The 12599-nt window shown below is 38.4% G+C and overlaps 1 protein-coding gene across 1 annotated transcript; it reads left to right on the forward strand.

The window, feature by feature from the left end:
• Positions 1–8908: 8908 nt before the first annotated feature.
• On the forward strand, positions 8909–9832 carry LOC142222334 (putative serine protease K12H4.7). Its single transcript, XM_075292432.1, has 3 exons — positions 8909–9208; positions 9278–9459; positions 9526–9832. Exons 1-3 carry the CDS (start codon positions 8909–8911, stop codon positions 9830–9832), a joined length of 789 nt encoding a protein of 262 aa, XP_075148547.1.
• The last annotated feature ends 2767 nt before the right edge of the window (positions 9833–12599 follow it).

Below are 12599 nucleotides of genomic sequence, written 5' to 3' on the forward strand. Positions count from 1 at the left end.
AAAGAAGGCTGTTGAAATGGAGTGCAACGGCTGTTGAAATGGAGGACTTCCGTCCTATGACAAGCCCATGTTAAATTCATCGCTTCTGAGTCAATTTTGCACCACTTCCGGATCCAAAAAGAACATTTTCATTACTTTTTTGGCGACACCTTGTTTGCTGGGAAGTTTGTCATTCCGTTTGTAACACATCGAAATATCGATTTCCGTCTATATAAAGTATATATTCTTGATCAGGGATAAATTCTAAGACGATATAAGCATCCCAGCAAAAATAGCGTCGCCAAAAAAGTAATGAAAATGTTCTCTTTGGATCCGGAAGTGGTGCAAAATTGACGCAGAAGCGATGAATTTAACATGGGCTTGTCATAGGACGAAAGTCCTCCATTTCAACAGCCGTTGCATTGAATTTGCATCACTTCGTTAGGTGCGATCCGAATTCAATGTTTTGGATGTAAATTTAAAAATTCTGTGATATTTTGTCAAATAAATAATTTTTATAATTTTTAATGGATTCTAAGGCTTGTCGGAACCGTTTGACCTCAAATATTTTCAAAAATTCAAATTTTTTCAGATTGGATTTAGAATTTTTGTCGACAAAATTTAAATGATTTGTACCATTTTATGAAGTTTAAATTATCCATTAAAAGTATCTAAAAAATTGAATTAAAAGAACTTCTTGGGTAGTTAAAATAAATAACATCATTGAGAGTGCATCTTCTGGAAGTGTTTTTAAAGTTGTGCCTTTGGAAGAACTTTCAAAATTTTTTGCTGGGATGTCCGCTGCAGTTTTCAATAATGGAGCTATCATCCTGAAATTCGGCACAGAATCGTTTTTTGTCTGCACGCAGTTTAAGTTCGAAAATGGGCTATATCGGTTCAGGTTTTAATATAGCTCCCATATAAACCCATCGCCCGAATTGGGGTCTTGGGCTGTAGAATCCGTTGTTTTTATCCAATTTTCCTGAAATTGGAAATCTAGAGGTATTCTAGGACCATAAAGAGGTATGGCGAAAATGGTGATTATCGGACCATGTTTTGCTGTAGCCCATATATATACCAATCTCCCGATTTTACTTCTTGGCCTTCTAGAATCCTTAGTTTTTATCCAATTCGCTTGAAATTGGAAATCTAGAGGTATTCTAGGACCATAAAGAGGTGTGCCGAAAATGGTGAGTACCGGCCGATGTTTTGATATAGCCCCCATATAGACCGATCTCCAGATTTTCCTGGGCTTCTAGAATCCGTAGTTTTTATATAATTTGCCAGAAATTGGAAATCTAGAGGTATTCTAGGACCAAAATGGTGATTATCGGGCAGAAAATGGTGATTATCGGACCATGTTCTGATATAGCCCCCATATAGAACGATCTCCCGATTTTATTTCTTGGGCTTCTAGAATCCGTGGTTTTTATCTAATTTGCCAGAAATTGGAAATCTAGAGGTATTCTAGGACCATAAAGAGGTGTGCCGAATTTATTGTGTATCGTTACAGTTTTCGATATAGCCTCCTTATAATCCGGCCCTCCGATTGGGGTTTAGATTCTAGAACTACAATTAGATGTGCTAAATATTGTGTGTACTCCTCCATGTTTTTGGCATAGCCCCCATTAGACAGATCTCTCGATTTTACTCCTAGGGTTTCTTGAAATTGTAGTTTTTATCCGATTTGCCACAAATTGAAAATATACTGGCATTTTAGACCCACAAAAAGTGATTTAGTTTTTATCGGTCCATTTGGTAAGGCCTCCATATAGACCGATTTCAGATCTTGAGGGTACAGAAGGTGCACTGATCATGAAAATTGCTTGAACCTGAATGTACAATTTCCAGATTTTACTTCTCGTAATCATTTAAATAAAATCAAGGCATTATTTCATAATTTTCTTGCACACTTACAAGAGATGTTAATGATTCCTCCAAAACTCAAAAAAAAAAATGTTTCTTATAAATCCAGAATCTGATCTAGTCTTAAAAAAATATTTAGATTTATCATCGCGAAGCGTACTGGTTGAACTGATCTGCTTGGGAAAATATCTGTCATCAAACCCCCATGAAATTTTCAAAGGAAAGGAAGATTCGGGAGCCACCGTGGTGCAATGGTTAGCATTCCCGCCTTGCATACACATGGTCGTGGGTTCAATTCCTGCTTCGACCGAACACCAAAAAGTTTTTCAGCGTTGGATTATCCCACCTCAGTAATGCTGGTGACATTTCTGAGGGTTTCAAAGCTTCTTTAAGTGGTTTCACTGCAATGTGGAACGTCGTTCGGACTCGGCTATAAAAACGAGGTCCCTTGCCATTGAGCTTAACATGGAATCGGGCAGCACTCAGTGATAAGAGAGAAGTTCACCAATGTGGTATCACAATGGACTGAATAGTCTAAGTGAGCCTGATACATCGGGCTGCCACCTAACCTAACCTAACCTAAGATTCGGCCCTGCCGAACTTACAGGAGTATTACTGATTTTCCACAGCAGAGCCTATTTCTTAATTGTTTTCATAAAAACTTGTTAAAAATGTATTGGGTATTTTTGTGAGGAATTTTAATATTAGTTGTGGATTTTTGGGCACGAAATCGCCCCAAATTGGAGACAAGAGCCACAAAATACTGCTCATAAGTGAGCACCTAACAAATATCCAAAAAATTTTGGATACCACGGGTATCCAAAATTTTCACAGTACGCTGTAACTTCCGTATACATATATCTATGGTCCGGCGGATATATAATTGCCATGTTACGATTTTCCACTGTGTAACACTGAGTCTCACATAGATTCAGCTTTCCATTTCTATCACAATATACGTATAGTAGTATGTTGACTTAAATCAAGAACGGTACACCCTAATATTTATTTAAATTGCCTTGAATGTTTATTGCATCACCGCCTAAGGTTATGCTTCTGTGTTGTCTCCAATCGCATGTTTACTTTAGTAGTCTTCCTTGTTTATTCACACTACTTTTAAATGAATGTCTTTCTTGAAAATCTTTCTTGTTCTAGCTCCCATTTATTATTTTTTCTTTCTGTATTTTTGTCTTCGCCAGTTTCTACATTTGTTTTTGCTTTGCTTCTTCACTTTACTTCAGATATTTTCCCATTGTAAAGGGTGATTCTTTTGAGGTTAGGATTTTCATGCATTAGTATTTGACAGATCACGTGGGATTTCAGACATGGTGTCAAAGAGAAAGATGCTCAGTATGCTTTGACATTTCATCATGAATAGACTTACTAACGAGCAACGCTTGCAAATCATTGAATTTTATTACCAAAATCAGTGGCAGAAAATCCGCTTTTTTATCGACAAATTTTGTTCAGCGATGAGGCTCATTTCTGGTTGAATGGCTACGTAAATAAGCAAAATTGCCGCATTTGGAGTGAAGAGCAACCAGAAGCCGTTCAAGAACTGCCCATGCATCCCGAAAAATGCACTGTTTGGTGTGGTTTGTACGCTGGTGGAATCATTGGACCGTATTTTTTCAAAGATGCTGTTGGACGCAACGTTACGGTGAATGGCGATCGCTATCGTTCGATGCTAACAAACTTTTTGTTGCCAAAAATGGAAGAACTGAACTTGGTTGACATGTGGTTTCAACAAGATGGCGCTACATGCCACACAGCTCGCGATTCTATGGCCATTTTGAGGGAAAACTTCGGAGAACAATTCATCTCAAGAAATGGACCGGTAAGTTGGCCACCAAGATCATGCGATTTGACGCCTTTAGACTATTTTTTGTGGGGCTACGTCAAGTCTAAAGTCTACAGAAATAAGCCAGCAACTATTCCAGCTTTGGAAGACAACATTTCCGAAGAAATTCGGGCTATTCCGGCCGAAATTCTCGAAAAAGTTGCCCAAAATTGGACTTTCCGAATGGACCACCTAAGACGCAGCCGCGGTCAACATTTAAATGAAATTATCTTCAAAAAGTAAATGTCATGGACCAATCTAACGTTTCAAATAAAGAACCGATGAGATTTTGCAAATTTTATGCGTTTTTTTTAAAAAAAAAGTTATCAAGCTCTTAACAAATCACCCTTTAGTATAATCCAGTCATTTATTCAGTAACCGTCAATGATAATATGGTGTTTGTATGGATGTGTGTCTGTATATGGCTATGTACTATATGCTCAACATCAAGCCTCGCTAATATTTGATGTTAACATGGTGTGACTATGCATAGTCATCACGATGACGTATCCACCTGTTAGGTTTTCATGCAACAGGAGGCAAACATTTCTTGGGGCTTTTGTATTTCGTTTATTTGTAATGCTAGTAAATGGCAGTAGCTGTAGTATGTTCCCTTTCCACAGTGCCATATGAATGAATGACTGTCAACATTGAGCGTGAGTGAGGGGCGAAAGCTTTACATATTGGCAGTAAGTTGTGGAGAGCTTTTGGGGAATTCACATCATATCCGTTGTAAATGCTTGTGAGTATGTGTGAGTCTGAGAGACAATAAGAGAGCAGCTTTGCAGATATTGAGTGAAGTTAAAAGGAAAAATCATAGAAACAGCTCCGCGTTTAGTGAGGAGCTAATTTATAATGCGAACGGAGAGGCATGTGGTAGAGAGAGTTGCCAAGTATTTTTGAGATGTTATTAATTTTCAAATCACTGTGACCAAAGATAATAAAAGAGGAAGATGGGAGATTGGCTACTGAGCACATCAAACCATTTACCACATTAGTTTAATACTCGAACCAAACGCGTATACGACAAGTATTGACATAGCATTAAAATGCACATAAAAAGAAATTAAGAGCACGAAATAAATTTCCATAAAGGGGAAATTTTAATTTTTTTTGTTGTTGCCTAAAATTTATCATTGTTTTATTAAGAAAATTAAATTTTTCATTTAAAAAATGAAAACTAAAAACAACTAAAAGATTACAAACATGTATTAAACTAATCTGGTAAATGCAACATTTGGTATGACGCAAGCCAATCTCCCATCTTCCTCTTTTATTATCTTTGACTGTGACTGTTCCTTGAGTTTTATTTGTAAACCTAATCTCTTGGAAAGGGAGCCGAAATTAGAGGTGTGAGCGTGAGTGAAACTTCACTCACACTCACTCACATTCAGGAAGTCAAATATTTATTCACGCACGCTAAGTGTCGTAGCCACTCACAGTCACGCATATTCACGAAATGAAAAGCAGTAATCACGCACGATTCACGACAATTCATGTGACTCACGACATGTTCCCATCGGGAATGAGCAAGGGCAACAAAATTCATAAATAAAATATAGTTCGACAGCTAAATCAATTTCAGTTAACATACGAGTAAGAATTAAATCTTGATTTTTTTCGTGAGCGTGATTTTGCAGAAATTTTATTCACGCACATTCACAAACCGATTTCATTACTCACGCACGACATATTTGTTTTAGTCCCATTCACGCACATTCACGAGAGTTGCTTCAGATTTTATTCACAACTCACGTGATTCACGCGTGAATCACGCGTGTCACGATAATTTCGTGTCACGCGCACACCTTTAGCCGACATATGGAAATATCATTCTTAGTTTAGGTTTGATATAGTGGCATCTCGAAATTTAAAATTCCCTTAAAGTATTTAGTCCATTGTGATATCACAGTCTGGGTTGCCATTATGGTCCGATCGGACCGGAATTGGTCCAAAAATTGTTAATTTTTAAATTTGGTCCGATGGTTGGACCAAATGGAATTTAGTTGATTTTGATCCATTTTCGTCAAATCTGTATTTTATACCCTCCACCATAGGATGGGGGTATATTAACTTTGTCATTCCGTTTGTAACACATCGAAACATTGCTATAAGACCCCATAAAGTATATATATTCTGGGTCGTGGTGAAATTCTGAGTCGATGTGAGCATGTCCGTCCGTCCGTGCGTCTGTTGAATTTACGCTGACTTCCGAACGAAACAAGCTATCGACTTGAAACTTGGCACAAGTAGTTGTTATTGATGTAGGTCGGATGGTATTGCAAATGGGCCATATCGGTCCACTTTTACGTATAGCCCCCATATAAACGGACCACCAAATTTGGCTTGCACACCCTCTAAGAGAAGCATATTTCATCCGATCCGGCTGAAATTTAGTACATGGTGTTAGTATATGGTCTCTAACAACCTTTCAAAAATAGGTCCACATCCGTCCATAATTATATGTAGCCCCCATATAAACCGATCCCCCAATTTGGCTTTTGGAGCCTCTAAGAGAAGCAAATTTCATCCGATCCGGCTGAAATTTGGTACATGGTGTTAGTATATGGTCTTCAACAACCATGCAAAAATTGGTCCACATCGGTCCATAATTATATATAGCCCCAATATAAACCGATCCCCAGATTTGGCTTGCGGAACCTCTAAGAGAAGTAATTTCATCCGATCCGGTTGAAATTTGGTACATGGTGTTAGCATATGGTCTCTAACAACCATGCAAAAATTGGTCCACTTCGGTCAATTATTATATATAGCCCCCATATAAACCGATCCCCCGATTTGGGCTGCGGAGCCTCTAAGAGAAGCAAATTTCATCTCATCCGGCTGAAATTTGATAAATGGTGTTAGTATATGGTCTCTAATGACCATGCAGAAATTAGTTCACATCGGTCCATAATTATATATATCCCCCATATAAACCGATCACCAGATTTGACCTCCGGAGCCTCATGGAAGACCAAAATTCATCTGATTCAGTTGATATTTAGTACGTGGTGTTAATATATGGCCTCAAAGACCCATGCAAAAATTGGTCGAAGTCGGTCCATACACGCAAAGAAAAAAAACGTTTGGAAAACGTGTACCGAAAACGTTTTTCTTTTGTTAGAGTTTTTTGAATTGCTTCGAAAAGTATACACTTTTATCACCAAAAAAATTCGTTTGTTACAAAATTTTTATTTTTTCAATAAAAAAAGTTATTATTGAACCAACAACACAGTCCATTTCGTTTATATCAAACACTGTTCTTTTCTGACTTTAGGTCTTTAATAAGACACATTTTACAGTTCAAAATTTAATATAGTAGAATGTAATGTTGAACATTTTTTCGGAATCTTCCGACCATATCTGGAATATATGTAAAAAAAAAAACTTTGGTCGAAGCAGGGATCGAACCCACGACCCTTGGCATGCAAGTCGGACATAGCAACCACTGCTCCACGGTGCCCAACTAAATGTATTTTTCTGTTAAATAAACTTTGTTTAATCGGCTCGTGGGCAAGCTATGCTATATAAATATAACTTATATGGGTAATTGTCTATTGATGACAATAACGGCTACATGGCTCAGTGGATAGTGTGTTGGCTTACAAATTGCATGGTCCGCGGTTCGATTCTCCGTCCAGGCGAAAGGTAAAAAAAATTTAAAAATTTATAAAATCTTATAATTTCTTCTACATTGTTTGTGTTACAGAAAAAGGTGCTAAGAACTAAAAAACTTCGTGGAAGTGAGAAAGATGTGAGGGAAAATGCAAGTAGCCAGAAAAAAATTTTTTTGAGGTAGTCTTTATGAAATTGTTTGTACATCCTGGAAAAGAATAAACGTTTATCACAAAAAGTATATACTTTTCTTCCAAATACACTTCCTTTCAAGGAAAAGCAAATGAGAAACGAACTTTGTTTGTCTAAAATTTCGTTTGGGAGGAAAGAATTATTTTTTTGCGTGTAATTATATATAGCCCCCATATAACCCGATCCCCAGATTTGACCTCCGGAGCCCCAAAAGAGGAAGAGCAAAATTCATCCGATTCGGTTGAAATTTGGTACGTGATGTTAGTATATGGTATACATGCAACCATGCAGGAATTGCTTCATATCAGTCCATAATTATATATAGCCCCAATATAAACCGATCCCCAGATTTGACCTCCGGTGCCTTTTGGAGAAGCCAAATTCATCCGATCTGGTTGAAAATTGGTACGTGGTGGTAGTATATGATATTTAACAACCATGCCAAAAGTTGTCCATATCAATCCATAATCATATATAGCCCCCATATAAACCGATCCCGAGATTTGGTTTTGGAGCCTCTTGGAGGTGCAAATTTCATCCGAGTCAGTTAAAATTTGGTACATTGTGGTAGTATATGGCCGTTAACAACCATGTCTAACTAGGTTCATATCGGTCTATAATTATATATAGTCCTCAGATATACGTTTTGAGCAGTACTGGGACTGTCTATACATACCAGGGATATGTTCGGTACTGGTTCTGTGATTGATCCATTACCCGTAGAGATGGATGTTATTTTCTCGGTAATTATAAATCTGATTTGTAAAAGCATGTATATGTTTGCCGAGGAAATTATATTTTTGCGGTAAAAAAAAGGTCCATGATCCCCTTCCAAAAATTACATTACGCTCTTGAAACATCTTTGATGTGATCAGATTCCTTCTCTGCTTGCATATACATCATTTTTCGGTAGGTTAACTTCTCCCTAACTTTCTTTTTCTTTATGATGGTTAATATCCTCATTCTCATTCCAAACTTACTGACGAATCTAAGAAGTTTCTACTTCCCCCTATCAATCGTATAAATCACACGCGAAATTTTCATTTCCGACTTTGTAAATCTTAATTGTTCTATACCCTCTGCCTTTTGCCAAAAATTATCCATAGGCCCTTTATGACACCTGAGAAAACGAAAGTACGAAATGTTTACACGCCCAATTAAACCTGACCTAAATACCAGCAACTTTGTAACTAATGAATGGATTGGATTTAATTAAAAATTCCATTCAATATTTATGTCAATTAAGTTAAAGTTTCACTTTCTGTAGATGACATTGGCGCATTCCGATGGTTATGCGGGCTCGTTACGCTGTTGCATGTACAACAAATGACAACTGCTTCTCATTTCCGGAATAATAAATTCTGCATAAAAGCGTCAGGTATACAAATAAATTAATGCACTTGGGCTACTAAAATGATTAAACGCGCCATATTCTTTATTCACGATGAGTTGAGGCAGTTGAGGCTACTGATGTGGGTTCTATTGGTTTTGACATTTTCATTATGGCAACATTGTTTGGCCAATTTGGAAATCAAACAAATAAATCCATATGCAAAAATTTTAAAAATTTTGCATAAAGAACCCCTAAGGGGAGAGGCGATGTACAATGTCAGCATCCACCATAGGGATTATGTACAGGAAATGTGGTTACCACAAAATGTTGACCATTTTGCGGATATTGCCGATGATTTGAGTAATCAAACATGGATGATGGTAAGAATTTATGCAGTTGGTATTGAAAATCTAAATGACCGACTTTTTTTTATCGAATATCGAATGTAGCGCTACTATGTCAATTCAGAGTTTTATCAAGCTGGAGGACCTATATTCATAATGGTTGGTGGCGAATGGGAAATTACTCCTTCGTTTCTTCACCGGGGTCATTTCTATGACATGGCTCAAGAACATAGTGGCATTATGTTCTATACAGAACATCGTTATTATGGCAAAAGTTGGCCTAGGAGGTGAGATGAAATTAATTGCATTGCATTTTGCATCGACTTAAGTTTTTGCCGGTCATGTTTTTTTAGCTCTGCTTCTACGGAGGATTTAGAATATTTAAACGTTTTACAGTCTTTGGAAGATCTTCGTTATTTTATAGAATATCAAAAATCTTCTTGGAGTGATTTGCATGATGCCAAAGTGGTTTTGGTTGGCTGTTCCTATTCAGGTAGTATGGTGGCCTGGTTTATGAAATTATATCCGAAAATGGCTGAGGTTGCATGGGCTTCAAGTGCTCCATTGGTGGCTAAAATGGATTTCATGGGTGAGTCTGAAAACATAAAAAGAATTCGTCGAAGTACAGGGAATAATGGTTATACCCTGGGAGATAGATAAGAAGACGGATGAAAGGACGGAACATGCCAGATATGTAAGGAACACAAATACCGATTTTGGCTCAGGAAGATAGGTGATACGAAGATGGAGGAAAGGATAGATAGGTCAGGGCATACTGAAAGAAGAAGAAATTTAAAGGCAAATCAATTGACGATGCGGACAAGGGCCGAAATAGGAATTGGACTGATATAACGCAAAGCACGATGATGGGTGGATTGACACTGAAGGCACATAGATCGATGTGCAACAGTCGAAAGGGAAGTGGACTGGTAAGAGGAAATCCCATAGTTCGATGAATTGGCACTGGAGACAATCGATGTGGAATAGTGCAACGGTTAGAATATAACAAAAATACTATGGAGAGACCCAAGCAAGAAAACTATTAGTGAACTTCTGAAGGAGAATATGACGACAGTTAGAAAGGCTGCGGCTGTCAGAAGATTTGTTGGAATATGACCGGGAATTTAGAATTGCGATACAACTGCATCGAATAAGAGCCGTAGATGTTGATGTCTATGGGATGAGTTACAGGCATGAGGATACCATGGAGTATTAGCGATGTAGCTGCCTTGCATTCACAAGCTATATATACTGCTATATTTTTGAAGCGGAGATGCCGAACTTGAATTCGTAAAAGTAGAGGGAATAATGGTTATACCCTGGGAGATAGATAAGAAGACGGATGAAAGGACGGAACATGCCAGATATGTAAGGAACACAAATACCGATTTTGGCTCAGGGAGATAGCTGATACGAAGATGGAGGAAAGGATAGGAGTGGCGCACACGTGAGGAACCAAAATACGTAGATAGATGAACAGTCGCGATATGGAGCCTATGTGGGCTTCCCAAGTACCGATATTGCATGAGAGAACATGAACATGTACGGACGTATTGAAAGCAAAATCAAATTCGGTACGACCTCGAACGGTATTGTAATGGCAAAATACTACAAAGAACACCGCATGTTCGACAGGGCATACTGAAAGAAGAAGAAATTTAAAGGCAAATCAATTGACAATGCGAACAATGGCCGAAATGGGAATTGGACTGATATAACGCAAAGCACGATGATGGGTGGTTTGACACTAAAGACACATAGATCGATGTGCAACAGTCGAAAGGGAAGTGGATTGGTAAGAGGAAATCCCATAGTTCGATGAATTGGCACTGGAGACAATCGATGTGGAATAGTGCAACGGTTAGAATATAACGAAAATACTATGGAGAGACCCAAGCAAGAAAAATGTTAGTGAACTTCTAAAGGAGAATATGACAACAGTTAGAAAGGCTGCGGCTGTCAGAAGATTTTCTGACGACAGTCAGAAGATTTGTGGGAATAATGACCGGGAATTTAAAGTTGAGGCACTACATCGAAAAGGGCAGCAGAAGTTGATGTCTATGGGATGAGTTACAGGCATGAGGATACCATGGAGTGTTAGCGATGTAGCTGCCTTTCGTTCACGAGCTTTATATACTGCTATATTTTTGAAGGGGAGATGCCGAAATTGAATTCGTAAAAGTAGAGGGAGTAATTGTTATATCCTGGGAGATAGATAAGAAGACGTATGAAAGGACGGAACATGCCAGATATGTAAGGAACACAAATACCGATTTTGGTTCAGGGAGATAGCTGATACGAAGATGGAGGAAAGGATAGGAGTGACGCACACGTGAGGAACCAAAATACGTAGATAGGTGAACAGTCGCGATATGAAGCCTATGTGGGCTTCCCAAGTACCTATATTGCATGAGAGAACATGAACATGTACGGAAGTATTGAAAGCAAAATCAAATTCGGTACGACCTCGAACGGTATTGTAATGGCAAAATACTACAAAGAATGCCGCATGTTCGACAGGGCATACTGAAAGAAGAAGAAATTTAAAGGCAAATCAATTGACAATGCGGACAAGGGCCGAAATGGGAATTGGACTGATATAACGCAAAGCACGATGATGGGTGGTTTGACACTGAAGACACATAGATGGGAGCCACCGTGGTGCAGTGGTTAGCATGCCCGCCTTGCATACACAAGGTCGTGGGTTCGATTCCTGCTTCGACCGAACACCAAAAAGTTTTTCAGCGGTGGATTATCCCACCTCAGTAATGCTGGTGACATTTCCGAGGGAATTGGCACTGGAGACAATCGATGTGTAATAGTGCAACGGTTAGAATATAACGAAAATACTATGGAGAGACCCAAAGCAAGAAAATATTAGTGAACTTCTGAAGGAGAATATGATGACTGTTAGGAAGGCTGCGAGAATCATGACCGGGTACTTAGAGTTCGGTTAGATTTACTGCACCGAATAAAAGCAGCGGAAGTTTATGTATATAGAATGAGTTACTATAATAAGGATACCTTGGAGCACTAATTATGTCGGGACACTGCCTTTACGATATGTTGATAACAATGTATTGGAGAAGAGTTACAGAACCTGGCCCTTCTAAGAAACAAATTATGGAATTCATCGATGTTATGGAGGTGTCAGTTAATGAAAAAGTGAGAGTCCTAGGATAAGACAGAACACTTACAGTTTGGATAAGTCAAAATTAGTGAACTACTGTGAGAGAGAATATTACGACAGTCAGAAGATTTGTGGGAATCATGACCGGGAATTTAAAGTTGCGGTACTGCATCGAATAAGATCAGCGGAAGTTGATATCTATGGGATGAGTTACAGGCATGAGAATACCTTGGAGTGTTAGCGATGTAGCTGCCTTGCATTCACGAGCTATATATACTGCTGTATTTTTGAAGAGGA

The sequence above is a fragment of the Haematobia irritans genome, chromosome 1 (assembly GCF_050003625.1).
Source record: "Haematobia irritans isolate KBUSLIRL chromosome 1, ASM5000362v1, whole genome shotgun sequence".
NCBI classification, from domain to species: Eukaryota; Metazoa; Arthropoda; class Insecta; order Diptera; family Muscidae; genus Haematobia; species Haematobia irritans.